This window comes from Bubalus bubalis, chromosome 7 (genome assembly GCF_019923935.1).
Source record: "Bubalus bubalis isolate 160015118507 breed Murrah chromosome 7, NDDB_SH_1, whole genome shotgun sequence".
In the NCBI taxonomy this organism is placed as follows: Eukaryota; Metazoa; Chordata; class Mammalia; order Artiodactyla; family Bovidae; genus Bubalus; species Bubalus bubalis.
This window is the reverse complement of record NC_059163.1, coordinates 60,352,641-60,373,209: the sequence shown is the minus strand read 5'-3', so window position 1 is coordinate 60,373,209 and position 20,569 is coordinate 60,352,641. Positions and strand designations below refer to the sequence as shown.

Here is a 20,569-nt window from a genome sequence, read left to right as displayed (position 1 = left end):
GAGTCAGTTACAGGGCAAGCAAAACCTGTCAAGAACAGGGGAAATTTTCTAGTGGGCAGTCATTTCCAAATACTGCTTCCTCTCTTCTTTTCTGGACTTCTGCCTGATAATATGCATGCTGCTGCTGCTAAGTCACGTCAGTCGTGTCCGACTCTGTGCGACCCCATAGACGGCAGCCCACCAGGCTCCCCCGTCCCTGGGATTCTCCAGGCAAGAACACTGGAGTGGGTTGCCATTTCCTTCTCCAATGCATGAAAGTGAAAAATGAAAGTGGAGTTGCTCATTCATGTCCTACTCTTAGCGACCCCATGGACTGCAGCCTACCAGGCTCCTCCATCCATGGGATTTTCCAGGCAAGAGTACTGGAGTGGGGTGCCATTGCCTTCTCAGGATACTATGCATAGAGTAGTCAAAATCAGACCTGTTTTCTCTCCCACCATTATTCTCTTTAAAGTTTTCCCTTACATTCAAGGCAAGATCCTGGTATGTGCCAGCCACTGTCAAAAAGCTTTGTAGACCTTCTGTGTCGGATTCACTCTAATAGCAGGCAGAATTATCATCCCCATTTTACAGATAGACACTGAGGCCTAAAGACTGTACTGACTGTCCAGAATCCCACAGCTAGAAACAGACCTAGATACAAAAACCTGGTCTATCTGACTCTAGGGAGGGTGCATTTCACCCCAACCAACTCCTCCCTACTCCTTCTGAGTCTCCACCCAAATGATGATGGTTTAACAGTTCACAGGATATTTGCATAATTATTATGGCAAGTTTCAGGGATCTACTCAGTAATGATGGTAGTTTATGAAGAAACCCTTTTAGCCATCACACAAATTGAGTGCCAAGCTAAGAATTTCACCAAGGGACCCCTCTCTACTGCCCAGCGTAAATAACCATAATCAGGGGTGCTTGGACAGTAATCACAATACTGACAGGTGCTGCTATTTTCAGACAGTGTCTGGCCCTGGCAGAGAAGCCCAGCTGGAGAGTTGTAGGTACTTTCCAAACTTCCGCAGTGATCACCCAAATGCTCTTCAGTCCTGCTCTGTTTAGAAAGGATTACAGACTAGTGGGAAAATAATCAGTGTGCAGCTTAGCCAATAAATTCATCCTACAAGAGATAGTTGTCTAAACGAAATGGGATTTGCAACATCCAAGACATGATAGGTTTAAACCATAAATAAGAATGTCACCATAAGTACTGGTGAAGTATTACCCCCTTAGCCAAATTAAAAATGCAAAGCAGAAGATGAGTCATATATCAGGACTGAAAGTGTTTTAAAATATGTAAATATAGGCAAAGAAAACCTAAATAAACATGAGAAAAGGGTAATGGTTTGTACTCAATTTTATTCATTTTTTCTTCAATGTTTAAAGAAAAATTGTTATAGTGTGCTATTTTTTAAACATATAAAGTTAATTAACCTCAACATGGAGATCTAAATGGATATTAAGTTCAGAGTCTGTTAATGACGAAGAAAAGAAAAATACATTCTGTTCTACAGAGAATTTAAGTCTTCAAGGCAAACTAATAAAACTAGGGTATAAACTGGTAAGAGCCCCAAGTACCTATTTAATCCTCCAGCTGTGGTTTTGGCACAGGCTGGAAGCTAGAGAGGTCACTGTGTGTGAGGACCCAGTGAAATCAGATGTCTCCTGGTGGCCAAGGAGAACCAAGGCCACACAAGGATGAGGTCACAGGAGAAATCATAGGTGACAGACGAAGGCCCTTACAGGGAGAAGAGTGAAGAATAAGAAAGACAGAGGCAAAGAACGGGGGAGCAGAGGAGAAAGAATGAAATCAGTGCTTTGATTACTCCACTGGTAATCAAGGCAGCAGAAACCAAAAAGCTACTTTCCAAAGGGAAGATGACATAATTAAAAAAGAAAAGAGGAGTCCTAGAGTCTGTGAGTGTGGGAGTGAGGAAATTATATAGTCTGCTTCCTTCAGGGACCCACAGGTTTCACCTCGGCTGTAATAGGGGAAAAGAGCCCACTGCTGGCACCATCCTGCCACAGGCCAGCTTGATGACCTTAGGCGACTTTCTTACCCTCTGGGTCCCTGTTTCCTCATCTGCAAAATGGGGTAGTAACAGGGCTGACTTCATAAGGTAGTTTGGATAATTTAATGCATCAATATTTAGAATTCTATAAAATGCCCCAGCTGTATATGTTATCTCTTTGAAAGGAGGAAGTTTATCATTCATCTTTCCTGACACCAGGAAGAAGCAGTGACAGTACACAAGTATGGACTCTGATGTCAGAGGCTAGAGTTTAAATCTCAGCTCTGCTACTTGCAGCAGGGTGACAGTGGCAAGTCAGTTATGTGCTGTGGACCTCGGTTTCTCAACAATAAATTGGAAATGATATATCTGAATCATAGGGCTCCCAGAAAACCCTTAGAACAGGCCTGGCAGTTAGCAAGCATTCAGTGCCAAATATGAAGTTATACAAGAGAACTTCAGCCCCCAGCGAAGTGTTCACAGCTGACATTTCACACCACTCACCTCTCAGTAACCCCTCGTGCAGCACTCACTCACTCAGCAGCTGCTTCAGCTCTCATAAGCCCAGGTCCCACAGGTCTCCAAGCTTCCAAAAGCCATGAAGGCGGTTTCTTTCTCTTTTTTTTTCCCCTCAACTTTTTATTTTGTATTGGAGTGAGTGATAAGCACTCAGTCTTGTCCGACTCTGCGACTTCATGGACTATAGCTCCTCTGTATATGGAATGCTCCAGGCAAGAATACTGGAATGGGTTGTCATTTCCTTCTCCAGGGGATCTTTCTGACCCAGGGATCAAACCCAGGTGTCCTGCATTGCAGGCGGATTCTTTACCATCTGAGCCACCGGGGAAGCCGTATTGGAGAATAGCTCTTTAACCAAGTCGTGATGGTTTCATGCGGAGAGCAAAGGGACTCAACCATACATATACACGTACATGAAGGCAGTTTCGACTGTGCAAGACCCAGGAGAAATGAAGGGCCAGCCACACCTTACTCGGTGCACTTCTGTAATGGCTGGAGCTTTTATGCCAAGAACAAATTTGTGTACTTCTTATGTAAATTAAAATCCACTTCTTTATGCAAAAGAAATATGCACCACTGACTCCTCAAGAATAGCATCACCAAATACTGCTCCCTGAAGGAAAAGTGAAAAAAAGTGAAAGTGAAAGTCGCTCAGTCGTGTCCGACTCTGCAACCCCATGGACTATACAGTTTATGGAATTCTCTAGGCCAGAATACTGGAGTAGGTAGCCTTACACTTCTCCAGGGGATCTTCTCAACCCAGGGATCAAACCCAGGTCTCCTGCATTGCAGGCGGATTCTTTACCAGCTGAGCCACAAGATCTGTTTTATCTGTTTTATAAAATAGATATCGAATCCAATTGATCACTGTCTTTTTTGTTATTTTAAACATCATCCTATTAAGTTGGATTATCTGGTTTTCAATCCTGGAGAAACTGAAAGTGACAAACTAGAAGAGAGGCGAGGCAATGCTGTATAGATGAAAGAGGCCCATCCAGGGTGGCACTACTCCCTAACCATGTGACCAACCACTTGGAGTTTTCCTTTCTTCATCTGTAAAGTGGGTATAATAATATCAACTCCAGAAGAATATTGTGAGGATTAAATATTATGCCCATTAAGCACCTAGATCAATACCAAATATGTAAAGTCCACTCTAAAGAAAAAGGAAAAGTATGCTGAACCATATGAAGTTGCTGCTTCTCTAGATCAGAAGCACTGACTGCAGCCTGGGCCAGGCAGGCGCTCTGGTTAATAGTGAGGCTATGGGGACACAGGATCCCAGGGAGGGGCTTGGAACAGAAGGCAGGTATTTACTGAGCAGTATGGAGGGATTTCAACTTTCAGACAAAGGGCTCAGCTGCGTCAGTGCATGCAGCTTGAGACAGTGTTTACCAGGGCCCAGAGACAGCCCAAGGAAAACATTTTGTTTTACATTCTCATGAGAATTCAAAGCATAGGGCTATCGGATATGTTGGCTGAAAAAACTGTGACCTAAAAGTTATGCACAACCTAAAAGTTGAAAGTTATGTTTTATTCAGTAGACAAATCTGAGGACTTCAGCTCAGGAGACAAGACTCTCAGATAACTGAGAGACTGCTATGGAAAGACAAAGGAGGGAGCCAAAATATACAAGATTTTTTGCAATAAAGATCAGTAGTCAGAACGTCACTGTTACTGTTAATAAAAGAAAACCAGACATCCCAAGTCAAGGAATTCAGCGCTTTTCCATGTATGGGAAGATGTAAGAGTCTGGGCTCACTGAAATCATTCCTTTGATGTGCACCTCAGCTATCTGGGGCCAGCATCCAGTGTTTTCACATCCTGAGTTTCCTCAGGACTCATAGTCAGGGAGAGGCTGTAGTCTGATGGCTGCTAGATGGCAGGCATTCTCTCCTTCTTGGGTTCCCTCAGGGTTCACCACTGTGGCGTGTAATGGACGGCTTGATGGCTATGACTTTCTTTGTTTACTGATATGAGAGGTGGCATTTTTAGTTCAGAGGTATGTGGGCAGGAGTGCCACACGCCTCAAAAGTCACTTGGGGTGTGGTATCTTGTGGAGACAATCACCAGTGTTTCAGAAAAATGACCCTGATTTATCTAAGCAGGATTAAACTAATTTAAGAAGACAGGGGTTTAGGATACATTTCAGAACAGAAAAAAACGCTTAAAGTCATTAAAGCTTAGTGGTAGTGGTTTAGTCGCTAAGTCGTGTCCCAATTTGTGACCCTTTGGACTGAGCCCACCAGGCTCCTCTGTCCATGGGATTTCCCAGGCAAGAATACTGGAGTGGCTTGCCATTTCCGTCTCCAGGGGATCTTCCCCACCCAGGGACTAAACCTGGGTCTCCTGTATTACAGGCAGATTCTTTACTAACTGAGCCACCAGAGAAGCCTAGACCTTTTAAAAGCTTTAACACTTAAGAACAGATCATAGAGTAGGTGAACTCATAGAGGCAGAAAGCAGAGGAAGGGTTGCCAGAGGCTGGAGAGGAAGAGGGTGGAAAATGGGGAGTGACTGCTCAGTGTGTACAGAGTTTGGGATGATGACAAGATTCTGGAACTAGATACTGGTGATCTTTGTACACTATTGTGAACATGTGTGTGTGAGTGTGTGTGTGCTCAGTTGTGTCCAACTCTTTGCGGCCCCATGGACTGTAGCCTGCCAGGCTCCTCTGTCCATGGGGTTTCCCAGGCAAGAAGACTGGAGTAGGTTGCCATTTCCTTCTCCATTGCGAATGTACTTAATGCCAATGAATTGTACATTTTTAAATGGGTATAACAGCAAATTCTATGTTTAGTGTATTTTACCACAGTATTTTTAAAAGCAGAAAAAAAGGAATAGATAATATTTGAGTGCTTATTATACCAAGCAGCTTCTGTGTAATATGTCACAATAATACCATGAGGTAAATATTATTTTAGAGGAAGAAACTGAGGCTCATGAGGTAATATGACTTTCCCCCAAATCAAGGCGATGCCAGGATTAAAAGGTAAGCCTCCAGGGCTTACTTGGCAACACTCAGACCCCCTGACTCTTAGAAAACTCACTTCTGTGAAACTCTCCTGATAAGATAATGCTGGAAGCTGGGCTATTTTTGAGCTTAGGTGGAAGGTGCTACCAATAACTTCAGAAACGTTGACAGGAGAATCCATACAAACTCTCTGAAGCAGGTTTTTAATAAAACATGTGAATAATGAATTGTTCTGGGCACTAAAACAGCCATACCTTCGTTTTTCATGATGTATTGGACAATCTGCCCAACGGTGTCACTGTTTTCATTTACACTGTCGTTCAACTCTGAAAGAGAAAGGGGAGGGGAGGACAGGTTACAATTGCTCACCCGCATCAGGTCAAAGAGACACGCAGTCTCAGAGCCTAAGACTTCTCTGAACAGTCTCCAGAAAGCTCAGCTGATGACCCATGGTGCTAAGAGCTCTGCTTTCTTTTAACCCACCTTCCTCCTAGCACACTCTCAGCACACCTGACTGAAAGCACACAGCGACTTTCTCAGCAGAACAGGTGCAAACTGCCCATCAATATCTCCTCAAGTCCAGACACATGCTTAATTTCCAAGATGTCTTCATCAGTCCTTACAACTATTACTCCTCTCTCATCATTTTGTTAAACACAAAGGGGAAATGGAAAGAAGAAAGATAATTAAAATAAAAACTTCTTGGATTTTATTTTCATTGTAGATATTCCATACACAGAGTATTAATTTATTTCTTAAATTGGGTAATTATTCATCTCTGTCTTCACAAGACTTTGAAATATACTTCCAAATGATCTAAATGTTGGCCATGGTTAATTACCTACAAACTCAGTTTACTTTGAGAGACTCTCTACATGGGATAGTCTTTACAAAAAAAAAAAAAAAAAAAAGTCAAACCTTCAGTCTGAAACTGATCCTTATCATTTGCTTCCATAACACAAGAAATAAAAAGGAGGGTTGACCTAGAAATCATGGTGTGGTATCCTACCCATGTAATCTGGAAAAGTGTCTTCTCCACCCAAGCCACTCCCTCCCCATGAATACACATGTCCAGTTAGACAGTGCATGTGCTGACCACTAAGCCAACCTACACAGCGTCTGCAGAGGATGAGAGACAAAGGTCCCGCTTTCTGTTGACAAACATTCAGCCTCGGTTTGCTCATAAACTCACACATGACTCATCGTGCAACTGTGCTCACTCCCTGCCTCAAAGGTCAGTGGGGGTGGGAAAAACCAACAGGCCAGCAAGCTGGCAAGGAATGATGAAGCTCCCCAACTCTGCCCTTGATCCCACTTGAAGGGTGACCTACCCCAAATGTCACATTTCTGCAAAAACTGCCCTTTGAGGTCTGAAAAGGATAAGCAGAGTTACCGACTATTCTCCAAGGCCCGAAAGGATGGTTGAAAAGTACATTTGTGGTGAAAACAGGGCTTCACCTCTCAGGGTTTTCAAATACAATCCAGCAACTCCATGTGAGGAAGAAATGATGAGACACTCTGAGGTCAATCCAAAAGTACCAGCTCTTGTCATTTTTCCACTGCACTGTTCACACAACCATTTACTTAATAAACATAAACTGCAACCTCATATTAGGTTGGTGCAATAGTAATTACAGTTTTGGACCCTGATTTTAAATCATTATAACTAGGCTCAAACACATCTTTAGTAATCAAAATAGGCGCCATTATACTCAAAATATTTTTGCCAAAGAGAAGTAAGCTTGTTTACTCTTATACCATAAAAATCCATGCTTCGGGATTTGATGAACTCTTGGAAAGCATTTTCTACCTCCCTGTTGGTTGTGAAAGCATTTTCATTTTCCCTGCAAAAAGTTGTCAAGATGCTTGAAGAAGCGGTAGTTAGTTGGCTACTTGGCAGTATGGCAGATGAGACAAAACTTTATAGCCCAATTCGTTCAACTTTCGAAGCGCTGGTTGTGCAACGTGCAATCGGGTGTTGTTGTGTCTTTTTTGTTGACCAATGTCAGCTGTACGCATTAGTTTTCAGTGCGTCTCATCAATTTTCTGAGAATACTTCTCAGATGTAATAGTTTTTCTGGGATTCAGAAAGCTATAGTGGATCAGACAGACAGAAGACCACCAGACAGTGACCATGACCTTTTTTTGGTGCAAGTTTGGCTTTGGGAAGTGCTTTGGAGCGTCTTCTCCATTCAAACACTGAGCTGGTTGTCTCTGGTTGTTGTATAAAATCCACTTTTCATCGCATGTCACAATCTGATCGAGAAATGGTTTGCTGTTGTTGCATAGAATAAGAGAGGACGACACTTCAAAATGACAGGTTTTTTTTAAATTTGTGGTCAGATCATGAGGCCCCCCCCGCTTATCGAGCTTTTTCACCTTTCCAATTTGCTTCAAAATACCAAATGACATAGAATGGCCAACATTGAGTTCTTCAGCAACTTCTCCTGTAGTTGTAAGAGAATCAGCTTCAAAGATCTTCTCAATGGTTGTTGTCAATTTCAGATGGCTGGCCACTGCACTCCTCATCTTCAAGGCTCTAGTCTCCTTTGCAAAATTTCTTGAACCACCACTGCACTGTACATTCATTAGCAGTTCCCGGGCCAAATGCATTGTTCATGTTACAAGTTCTCTGCTGCTTTCTGACCCATTTTGAACTCAGATAAGAAAATTTTCTGTCTAACATCATTTCCACAGTCTAAAATACATATAAAATAAGCAGCAAGTAATAATTCATTAGCAAAAAATACAAAACATATACATTAAAATGATGTATAACATAACCACATTGAAGAAAGTATTCTAATATCAAATGGCAAAGTTCAACAATGCAAAACCACAATTACTTTTGCACAACGGAATCAATTTTTAAAGATTAACTCCCCTAGCAAAAGTAGCAGCACAAAAATGGTGAGACCTCTTCAGTTTTCCTATTGTTCTTATTAGAATCTAATTCAACAGCAACAGTAAGGGTTACTATATGAAAAAAGCGAAAGGGTTAGTTGCTTAGTCGTGTCCGACTCTTTGTGATCCTATGGACTGTAGCCCGACAGGCTCCTCTGTCCACGGGATTTTCCAGTCAAGAATATTGGAGTGTGTAGCCACGCCCTTCTCCAGGGGATCTTCCCAACCCAGGGATCCAGCCCCAGTCTCCTGTGTCTACCAGCACTGCAGGTGGATTCTTTACCATCTGAGCCAGGAAAGCCCAAGGGTTAATATATACTGAGTGCCATTTGTGACAAACACCAAATGTATCTTCTCTCTAATTTCACAATACTCTTACTAGGTGAAGATTATTGTCCTCATTTAAATTAAAATTTTAATTAAATTAATAAAATTTAAGTTAAATTAATCATAGCAGTGATTTAGAGCATATTAACTTGCCCAAGGCCACAAGGTAAATAAGAGTAAATGACTTTGTAGTTATTTAGTAAATGAAAGCAAAGTTTCTAACTCTAGGTGTGGTTCCTATAATATTTACAATGATGCTACACCATAGCATTTGCCTTTAAGATGGATCATTTTGTAAAAGTGCTGGTGAGGGTGTAGAGAAAAGGGAACCCTTGTGCACACTTGGTGGAAATGTAAATTGGAACTGCCTCTAAGGAAAACAATATGGATGTTCCTCAAAAAATTAAACATAGATCTATCATATGATCCAGCAATTCCATTTCTGGGTATATACCCAAAGGAAATGAAAACAGGAAGTGAAAGTGGAAAGATAGATGCACTCCTATGTTTACTGCAGAATTACTCAAACTTGCCAAGATATGGAAACATCCTAATGTCCATCAAAGAATGAATGGATAAAGAAGATCCACTGATCAATTAGTCAATGAGAAGAAATAGATGTTTTTCTGGAATTCTCTTTTGCTATGATCCAATAGATGTTGGCAATTTGATCACTGGTTCCTCTGCCTTTTCTGTACTATAATTATCAAACCTACAGAGAGACTAGAACTGAATGATTCCTATCCTAAAAACAACTGACAATTATGTAATAGAGGTGTTAAACATCACTACAATGGCAATCATATTACAATATATAAATGCACCAGAATAACATGTTGCACACTTTAAATTTACATAATGTTATTACATCAAATATATTTTGATGAAAAAAGATGGATCATTTGCTTTACAGAGACAGAAAACATACATGACTCATTTCTTATTAAAAAATTGTCTGCACTCACATGCCCACAAAAAAAAATAATCCAGATTTTTACCTATCTTTTCAACCTTTTCTCCTTCAACGTCTTGCTCAGCTTCTGTTGTACATCGATAGCCTTTCTTCTTAAGCAGGTGGCAAATGAGGACGCCAAAGAGACCCATGACGAAGAACACAGGGACAAGGGCATATGCGATGTATTCCGGGTGTCCATTCCCATTGTTGTTCGTGGGTGAGGGCGTCGTCTCGGTTTTGTAGGGTAACGGGTGGCTGCCACTATGATCTGAGGAAGAAACATACGCAGCCGCATCAGATGTCTACTGGAGACAAGGAACATCTGACAACCTTGGGAAATGTTCCTGTTAAATGTGAGTCTGTTTCCAAAACCACAGGCCAGGCAGAGGCTGGTGGGTCTGGCAGGACAGGTACATGGGCTTGAGTTCCTATCCTGACCCTGCTACTCATAACCTGGGCCCCCTTGGGACAATTTTTTTTTTTAAAGCTCTCCAAGCTAGCCTCTGCTTATTCATCTGTGAGATTATCTATACATCGTGGAGTGAATGCACAGTTTCAGCAAAGGGTGCACACAGAGTACACACACCATCACTAGGTGGTATCATAGCAGAGTCCTTAGCGGTTAAAAGCACAGACTCAGGAGACTTGGGGTCAAGTCCCAGCTCCACCATTTTGCAGCCATGTGACTCTGGACAATGACTTAATCTCCATGCCTTGGTTTCTTATGAACAGACATACTAATAGTACCCAACACACCCCTCGAGGCTTGTTATAAAGATGAAATAAATGAATACACATAAAACATCTAGAACCATTTCTACAACAAAGCAAATGCTAAACTACATGGCAGGCATCGTTTAGGTATTTGTGACTTACCACTGAGCAAAACAAAGACCCTTGTCCTCGTGAAGCATATGTCCCAGAAGGATTTAGTAAACTGACTGATCTAGTGCACGAAAAAAGAGAGACAATCCAGGACGCATCACGTTTTGGCCTAGGGGCACACATATAAAAATGGAAGCACGTGCATTTGCGTATTTGCTCACCAACCCAGATTATCATTTATGGCATGACTGTTATATGAAAAGCACCAGCTGGGAGCTGGATAGAGAGTGGAAAACAAGACAGCATGCCCAGTGCCAACTTGGAACCTGTAGGGTAGCGCTGGAAATGGGCACTAAACACCTGGGCAGGCATGAGAGACTGGGTGAAGGTATGCATGGGGCACTAAAAGAAATAGGAACAGTGGGGACCTATTTTATGACTTCAGAAACAGTGCAGCTGGGAAGGGGGCATCTACGGGGGAGAAGGAGCCATTTGCTTCTGGACACGTCAAAGTTCCACATGGACTTACACCAGAAGCAGCAGGATATCTGGGCCCACGAGTGTGCCAGGATATACAGGGAACTGAGTCACCTCCATGAAGGAGTGAGAGGGAGAAACAGACCAGGTCATACAATATAAGATTCTGCCAGTTAAGATAACGGAGAAAGAGCCAACTGTGTGGAAAATCAGCCAAGTATCAATTCACACACACAAGATGAAAAGGGAGTTATCACACAAAGGAGGGGGTCAGGAAGGATGAGGACTAAAGGAAAATGTGGGGTTTGACTGAAATGAAGTCTCGTTATTTGGGGTACTCAGATTCTGAAGTGATACAATGAGGTTTTCTGCATCACAGAGATTTACACATACTGCTTAAGAAACCCAGAAACTGGGAATCTAGATGCATTTAACTATAAACTCTCTGGAGAGTATTTTGGTGGGGAAAAAAATGATCACATGAGGACAAATCCCAGGTGTGAAATGACCACATTTCATCACTGCAGCAAACAATATCAAACAGAGACCACAGGACAAAGGGCTCCCTCACTTTCAGACAGAAATAACCATTATCTCTGCCCATGAAAGGAAACTGCTGGTTTCTCAGGTTTTGTAAAAGGTGGCATTCTTTATATTATCATGAAACCTCTAGAATCTGGGGATAAGCTACATATTTATTCTGATTTCTCTCCCAAGAATATAATTAAATGGATGAATGAACAAAAAAGAGTACACACACACACTTCCCTAAATATATGCAAACATATCATCCAAATTAGGGTTTAATATTGACTTAATTTCAGTAAAACCAGAAATATTTAACTCCCTTAGTAATTCTAAGCATTTTATTTATTAATTCCTTTTTAAAAACATATTCCATGCAACAAGAATAGATAAAGCAGGCAACATGTTAAGACTGAAAGAGTTTTACTCAGAATCATGGTCAGTTTCAATCTGGAAGTGATAAATTCTCTTTAGGAAGCAGCAGAAACAGGAATGGAAGCAGGGGGCTCAGACTTGAAGCCAGGCAGCTCCTCCCGAATCAGGTGGTTAAGAATGTGTCTTCATCATGAACTGACCTCTAGGAAACCCTTGAAAATACTATGAATTCACAGTTTGTGATTTACAGACAGGTGTCAGTCATTTAATCTCATAATTACCACACCATGGAAAAAGCTGAGGAAGATACGACTCTAAATTAGTGAAACATGAATTACAGAGATGCACTGTAGCTAAAAGGTCAGACTGCCTAGCATAAATAATTGCTTGGCCACTAACTAGGCATGTCACCTTGAATAAGTTTTTTAACTGCTCTGTGCTCAATTTTCTCATCTGTAAAATGGAATCAAAATGATTGTACCTCTCTACAATGGTTTCAAAATGTGGCCCCAAATTCTTTGGCAGTCATTGTTTTAAGCCACTAAGTTTTGTGGCAATTTTTTATATAGCAAAGTAACTGGAAGACTGTTTGTTAAATTCACTGTGAGGATTACACACATTAATGTGTAAAGCACTGAGAGAGTCATTTCCTAGGCAGGTTGATAGGAAATCTAGGGGTCCCCAAAGAGACAGGGGTCTGGAATTCTCAAGGAGGAAAAAAGGACAAACTTTTCACAGTCTTTGTAGACTAGGACCTGGGGACTGGAGTCGATGAAAATGACAGGGTAACAGGCAGGAAGGCCAGGGGTCTCCAAATGGAGGAAATAGCCCGCAAGTGTCAGACGTTTTTATCTCTCTTAAGCAGCAGGAGGAAACAAACTAGCAATATTTTTTCCTTCTCTATACAAATTTAAAGGGAGGTTTCTCTTAAAATACTGTGTTGCCAAAATGACACCTGGTTTCGCCTGAAGTTAGCTATTCTTGAGCCTTTTTCTTATGGAAATGTTTGTCTTAAGCTATGCTAATGTACTATGCCTTTACCCCAAACTCTGTCTCCAAGTCGGTTCCGCCTCTTGGCCGAGAACCTACTTGACAAACCAGTATGTTATACTCAGATATTGTTCCCCTAATCTATGTAAATGAAACTATTTGTATGGTGGTCTGCCCTTCTTTAAGATTCAAGTTAATCATTTTATGGCCCAGGATAAACCATTTGGTGCAAAGATTATCCCAAAATGCATCTTATGGGTGAGGGGCCTGGTGCCATTCTGAATTTTAAGACATTCCTTTCTTTCATTAACAGACTGCTAGTGACTATATAACATCCAGCTGAAGACTAGCAGGGGGGTACTCTTTCTGCCCCCTTCTGATGCCTATGTCAGAAGCTTTCTCTATCTCCTTTACACTTTAATAAAACTTTATTACACAAAAGCTCTGAGCGATCAAGCCTCATCTCTGGCCCCGACTGAATTCTTCTCCTCCGGGGGCCAAGAATCCTGGTGTATTCACATGATTCAACAACAACCTTTCAGCACTTAGAGTATTTAGGAAAAGATAAGCACTATAAAAGTGTTTACTCTTGGGCTTCCCTGTGCTCAGTTGGTAAAGAATCCGCTTGCAATGCAGAAAACCTGGGTTCGATCCCTGGGTTGGGAAGATCCCCTGGAGGAGGGCATGGCAACCCACTCCAGTATTCTTGCCTAGAGAATCCCCATGGACAGAGGAGCCTGTTGGGCTACATACCATGGAGTTGCAGAGAGTCAGACATGACTGAGCGACTAAGCACAGCACATAGAAGAGTTTAGTTATTATCTTGATAGAACTGCACTATCCAATACAGTAATCACTAACCACAAATAGCAATTTAAATTTAAGTCAATTAAAAATAGATAAAATTTAAAATTCAGTTCCTTAGGTGGACTAACCACATTTCAAGTGCTCAACAGTCATATGTGGCTAACTGGTCCATATTAGAGAGGTCAGATAAAGAACATTTCTGTCATCCCAAGAGCCTCTTGATAAAGGTAAAAGAGGAGAGTGAAAAGCTGGCTGAAAGCTCAATATTCAAAAAACTAAGATCATGGCATCTATTCCCATCACTCCATGACAAAAAATGGGGAAAAAGTGGGAACAGTAGCAGATTTTATTTTCTTGGGCTCCAAAATCACTGCGGAGAATCCCTGTTATCTACCTCAGCAATTTAAGAGTAACTTTTAAATCACAAATTAACTATTCACAATTAATGCCTAAGATACTGGTTAACTTAGGTAGGCTTAATTGTTTCTTCAATTTACACTAATAATCTGCTTAGAGACACCACGTCCATCTTTTGTCTTCATCCTTAGCTGACTCATATTTAAATTCTGAAAAAAACTGAGTCCAAATTAATAGCAAAGGTTGTTGTAACATTATTTATAAAAAGTCAAAAACAGCAACAACTGCTTGTTTGACAATGGGATAATAATAAAATATCTAAGTCAACCATTGTCTGTCCATTTGACAGAATAATATGCACCATTTAAAACTATTCATGAAGATTTTGTGAAGATATGGGGACATACTTATTATCTAATAATGAATTTTAAAAGATGGATTCAAAAACCATAAATACTGTAGGAACAAACTAGTAAAAAATAAATAAATAAGTAAAGTACATGAAGGTATAAACTACATGAAGAAATAACCAAAGTGGTAAGTGATTCTGAGTAATTGAATAATAGGTTAATTATTAATTATATTTTTATGCTTTTCTGTAATTTTTTAAAATTCTTACATATATATTATATATGTACCAAGGTGATAGACACTTTAAAGAAAAAAAAAAGATATAGAGCAGAGGTTGTGAGCCATTTGAGAGTCATGGATCACTGATCCCTTTGTAAACCTGTTGGATCCTATGGTTCCTATTTCAAAACTGTGCCTCCAAATTCTGTAAGCTCTGGACCCTAAGTTAACAGAAATGCAAGTGAGTTGATAAGGATGATGCCCAGGCGTCTGCATGAATAACATGGTGAACACTGGTGCCATTCACTGAGATGAAAAATATCTGGAAAAAAAAATCAAGTTTGAATGGTGCTATGGGTTGAATTTTGCCTCACCCTCAATACATATGTGGAGAAGGCAATGGCAACCCACTCCAGTACTCTTGCCTGGAAAATCCCATGGATGGGGGAGCCTGGTAGGCTGCCGTCTATGGGGTCGCACAGAGTCAGACACGACTGAAGAGACTTAGCAGCAGCAGCAGCAGCAATACATATGTGGAAGTCCTAACCCCAAGTACCTGAGAACGTGACCATATTAGGATACAGGGTCTTTTTACAAAGGTAATCAAGTTAAAATGAACTCTTTAGGGTGGACCCTAGTCCCATGCGGCGGTTGTCCTTTAAAAGAAAAAAAAAGGAAATCTGGAGGCAAAAACATTACATGAAGATAGAGATTAGAGTGATGCTTTGGAGAAGCCAAGGAACACCAGAAATTGCCAGCAAACCACCAGAACAGACAGACCCTCACAGCCCTCAGAAAGAGCAACCCTGCTGACACTCGTTCTTGGAGTTCCAGCCTCCGGAACAATAAGACAATGAATTTCTCCTTTTTACGTCACCCAGTGTGTGGTGTTTGGTTACAGGGTACCTAGCATAGATTAGCAGAGAAGGCAATGGCCCCCCACTCCAGTACTCTTGCCTGGAAAATCCCAAGGACGGAGGAGCCTGGTAGGCTGCAGTCCATGGGGTCGCAAACAGTCAGACACAACTGAGCGACTTGACTTTCACTTTTCACTTTCATGCACTGGAGAAGGAAATGCAACGCACTCCAGTGTTCTTGCCTGAAGAATCCCAGGGACGGGGGAGCCTGGTGGGCTGCCATCTATGGGGTCGCACAGAGTCGGACACGACTGAAATGATTTAGCAGCAGCAGCATAGATTAGTATATACGCTAATGTACTTGCATGGAGAAGAACCATATGTTTTTGAACATGTAGTGATAGAGGTAAATAAGCAGGGGACCTTCAAATGGAAATACCCACTGAGCAACTGGATCTACTCCATGAGGAACTAGGAAGAGAAGTCAGGACTCTAGCTTGGAACACAGAAGAAGGAGTTTCCAGAAAGAATGAGCAGTCAGCTAGGTGAGATGCTTCAGGAGAGAGCAAATAAAACAGGAAGGAAATGTAAAATGCTGCAGCCACTATGGAAAATAGTATAGAGGTTTCTAAAAAAAAAAAAAACCAGACAAGAATAGAACTACCACATGATCCAGCAACCCCATTTCTGGGTGTCTATCCAAAAGAACTGAAATAGGATCTTCTGCACTGCCACACTCTTCGAAGCCAGGGGAACAAATGTTCTGATCTTTGAGCGGATAAAGAAATGTGACATGTATGTGACATGAATCAGATCCCATTCAGCTTTTTTAAAAAGGAGGAAATCTCACCTAAAGGACAACAAAAATGGACCTGGAAGACATTGTTGTCATTGTTGTTGCTGTTGTTCAGTCACCAACTCGTGTCCGACTCTTTGCAACCCCACAGACTGCAGCACACCAAGCTTCCCTGTCCTTCACCATCTCCTGGAGTTTGCTCAAATTCATGTCCACTAAGTCAGTGATGCCATCCAACCATCTCATCCTGTGTTGTCCCCTTCTCTTCCTGCCTTCAATCTTTCCCAGCATCAGGGTCTTTTCAAATGAGTCAGTTCTTCTCATCAGGTGGCCAAAGTATTGGAGCTTCAGCTTCAGCACCAGTCCTTCCAATCAATATTCAGGGTTGATTTCCTTTAAGATTGACTAGTTTGATCTCCTTGCTGTCCAAGGGACTCTCAGAAGATATGAGGCCAAGTGAAATAAGCCAGTCACAGAAGGACAATTACTGCATGATTCCACTTACATGAGATTATCTAAAATAGTCAAATTCACAGAAAGAGAGCAGAATGGTGGTTTCCAGGAGCCAGGGGCAGGGAGAAATGAGTAGCTGCTATTCAATGGGGATGAAGTTTCAGTTATGCAAGATGAATAAATTCCAGATATTTGCTGTACAACATTGTGCCCTTAGTTAACAATACTGCATTGTGCACTTAAAAATTTGTTAAGAGGATAATTCTCATTTTAAGTGTTCTTACCACAGTAAAAAAAATAAAAAGAAATAAATAAAAAGAAAAAAGAAACACCCTAAGAAGAATCTTTTGAAAGAGAATTGAGAAAAACTCAGGACAAATTGGGCCACGTAGAAGTCCACATAAGAACACATGGAAAATCTTTAATTGCTGACTTAGGGAGCAACTTGGAATTTTTTTTTAACTATCCCCTTGTTGTGCTTTGCTACCTCTTTCTCCATAGTCTCTTGAAGTAAACTTAAATCCTAAAACACATACATACATCGTACATAAAATGAAATAAATAAATAAATAAAATAAACAAGGAAAGAAAAACCATTCAGTGGGAGATCTTTGTGGCCTTGGAGGGAGAGGTTTTTCATAGACCAGAAGGAAAGACTAGATTCCCTGGGCTGAGGAGCAGAAACAGCTCAGTTTGCTCTTTCTAGAAGCGCGATATGAGCATTAAGAGTAAGGGAGTTCACCTTCAGCATGAGGGGAAGAAATTTTTATTTGCCTTTTTGAATTCTTTTTTTTTTCCGGCTGCATTGCGTGGCACATGGGATCTTAAGTTCCCCAACCTAGGGTTGGGCCAGTCCCCAGCAGTAAAAGTGTGGGGTCCTAACCACTGGACTGCCAAGGAATTCCCTGTAATTTTTTTAAAATGACTGAAAGCAGAGTGTTTCCTTATAGGCAGAAAAGGAGCAAAAAGGAGAGTCTGAGACAGTGTGTAAAGTGATGACCTTGAGGAACTGGAGGAGATGATTTCCGTAAGAAGGAAGGAGGTGGATTAAAAGCTCGAACAGGTAAAAGGACACCTCGTTCTCCAGAGGCAGGGGGTCCATGAGTGAGCCTTTAGGATGGGCGGAAGGACCACGAATGAAAGGATGCCTGGGAGCCTCTGCTGTCTCTGAAGGTAAGAGATGGCATCTGTTGAGACCCCAGGGAAGAATAAGGGGCCTGTGGGGACGGTGAGGCTTAGTGGAGAGTCTGCAGGAATGGGAGAGGACTGCAAAGGCATTCGGGGCACAGCTGAGATGGGCACCCCAAACCTGCAACTGGGATAACCCATGCAGGAGGGCCACCGGAGCAGGAAAGAAAAACAAGAGACCCAAGGGGATCAGACACCAGGGATCAGGGTCAGAAGGGAGTGTAGGGCAAAACAGAGGAAGGAAGAGGTTGGTAAGAGTTCTAGAAGTGCTGGAAGTCTAGCTCAGACAGGTTTGTTACTCCTCTATTACTACCAACAAGAACTACCACCACCACACTATGGAGCATTTACAAGCCACCACTAAGCTAAGCACTGACTCTTCAAAGCGAACTTCCGACACAGCTACTGGCATTCTCCCCATGCTACAAATGGGGAAAGGAAGCACAGACAGGTCACACAGTCTTCTCAAGGTCACCTTGCTACTACATGGCAGCTCCTAGATTCAGGCCAGGCAGTCTAGATCCTGCCTGCATGGACGCTGCTTCCTCCTCCCTGACCTGAGGTCATCATTTACCAACTCTTTGTTAAAATGCTAAATGCTGGTTTGCTCTCATATTTCACAACTGAGATCAAAGGCTCCCCAGATCTCAAAACTGAGTTCCAATTAGCACAGCAGAAAGTAGGATGTTTTGAAAATGCCTACTACCAGACCTCAGAGCAGTTTCCTGGATGAACAAGTATAAAACTGAAACTGTCCTCCGTCTCTGAGCTCCTACCCAATTCCCAAATCACAGCTCATCTTTTGCAGGCCACAAGCTTAGGTCCCTCAGCCTCTTCAAAACAAGCCCATCACCTCATCTTTAGTATCTTTAGTAACCTCCACACATACCAATAGCCACTGAAACAGGGAGGGTCTCAGCTCTTACTGATAAACATGATTCCCTTCCACAACATCACAAGTAAGTCATGTCCAACAAAAGCCAGGGGTTATCAAAATCCTTTGGGTTTTTCCTAGACCCAGCCAGGTTGTCTTAGTTCACTTTATTTTGAGGACACATTAGTATTGAGTTTTGCCAAGATCCTGTTGACAAAGTCACAAACGAAAGCAAGAAACTGAGGAAGAAGTATGAGGAAGGGCTCAAAGTCAACCCCCCAAAATCAAAAGCAGTTTTCTAGCCTGGTTTCCAAGTAATACTTAAGTTTCCAACTGACCCCAATGATAACAGGAGCTAAGAAGCAATGGCACAGAAATGGCATTCCTCAAACCCAGTGGACATAACTCAAGGGTTGCTAAAATAATGGGGAAGACGGTGATAACCTGAGACTCCAGATGAGGAGGCCCTTATGACTCCTCCCAAAGCAGCTTCATTCCAGCCAGGGCCAAGAGCATTTTGATGGTTCTGATAGCAATTCTATCAGGAAAGGGGTACGTTCTCAGAAGCTTGGGTTACCCAACAACTCTCTGATGGGAGAAAAGGACTTGGCTGGAAAATAGATAGCTTACCCAGCTTGGTTGGAATGTTGCTTTTAAACACACTCACACACCCTTTTTTTTTTTTTTTTTCCAGCAAAAACATCCAAATCACAGGATCCAAAAGTCTATTGTTGGACTACATTACTGACTAGGAGGGCAAAATTTGCATTTCTCTAAAGGGGTTTTTCTTCCTCCAGCTTTGCCCTGGCTGCCTCTGTGATTACCTCTCTGTGCCTCAGTTTGGTCAACTGGAATATTATGTGCTGGTGCCAATGTCCTTGGTTCTTGACATTCCATACTCAGCCTTCTTCAGCTCCATCCACAATTCCTTCTGGGTTGGTAAAACATACCCTCCTGTGTCCACAAGGCAAAATCCCCAAAATTCTAAAGATAAGAAGTCTTATACCTCATTTCACAGCAAAACTCAATCTGACAAACTCATTGGTAGCAGAACTTGATCTGATATGAGGCTATTTACAACCTCTGCTCCACCGAGTCTGCTGCACAAATATGAATATACTTGATGAGACCTCACAAAGGGGCTTAGGCCACGGGGCTCAAGGGTTTTTGATGGTCACAGTCCTATGAGGTGGGTATTCATTAGAGAGAGGAACTGGAGGTGGGAGAGGGTCTGCCACTTGCCCGGGGTCACACGGTTGGAAACTAGTAACAGCCTGGAGTGAAAAGCCAAGCAGATCTCATCTCAGGATAGTGCTCATAGCCAGCTCACACACAGCCTCTCAATCCTGCTCTGGCTGAGCTAAGATCTATTAGCTCCTGAAAAACAACCTCCTTTATTAAGCTAATTGTTTAAACACAGTTTAAATCAATTATGTACACAATGAAAGGGCAGAATGCAAAGCAAATTCTACAAAATAAAATCATTCCCAATTATTTCTATTTTTGGCTACAGAGATAACCAAGGCCATGGAGCTCTTAAGAGATACCACCCCCACCCCCAGCACCACCATTTGCCCAAAGCTTAAAAGCTTAAAATGTATGAAGAGAACAAATGAGCTTATATGGAAATTGGAAAACAATGAACTTCAGTATATAAATAAGTCCTAAACTTTGTAGTGAAACTTCAGGCAGCTACCAGTTTCCAAACGCCTCCCAGATAGACAGCTGCTACAGCCCACCCTCCCCCACTCCACAGCTGTGACAAGACAGGAAGGCGACACCCAGACAGG

The 20,569-nt window shown here is 41.9% G+C and overlaps 1 protein-coding gene across 4 annotated transcripts in view; it reads right to left on the bottom strand.

The window, feature by feature from the left end:
* The window catches only part of RELL1 (RELT like 1), a 77,641-nt gene that overhangs the window by 27,603 nt on the left and 29,469 nt on the right, over positions 1–20,569 (bottom strand). For all 4 annotated transcript variants that reach the window (XM_044946001.2, XM_025290184.3, XR_006552284.2 and 1 more), the window contains exons 2-3: positions 9,729–9,953; positions 5,754–5,825 (exon numbers count right to left, since the gene is read on the bottom strand). In XM_044946001.2, coding sequence (XP_044801936.2) covers positions 5,754–5,825; positions 9,729–9,953 — 297 coding nt within the window. The remainder of the gene's footprint in view (positions 1–5,753; positions 5,826–9,728; positions 9,954–20,569) is intronic.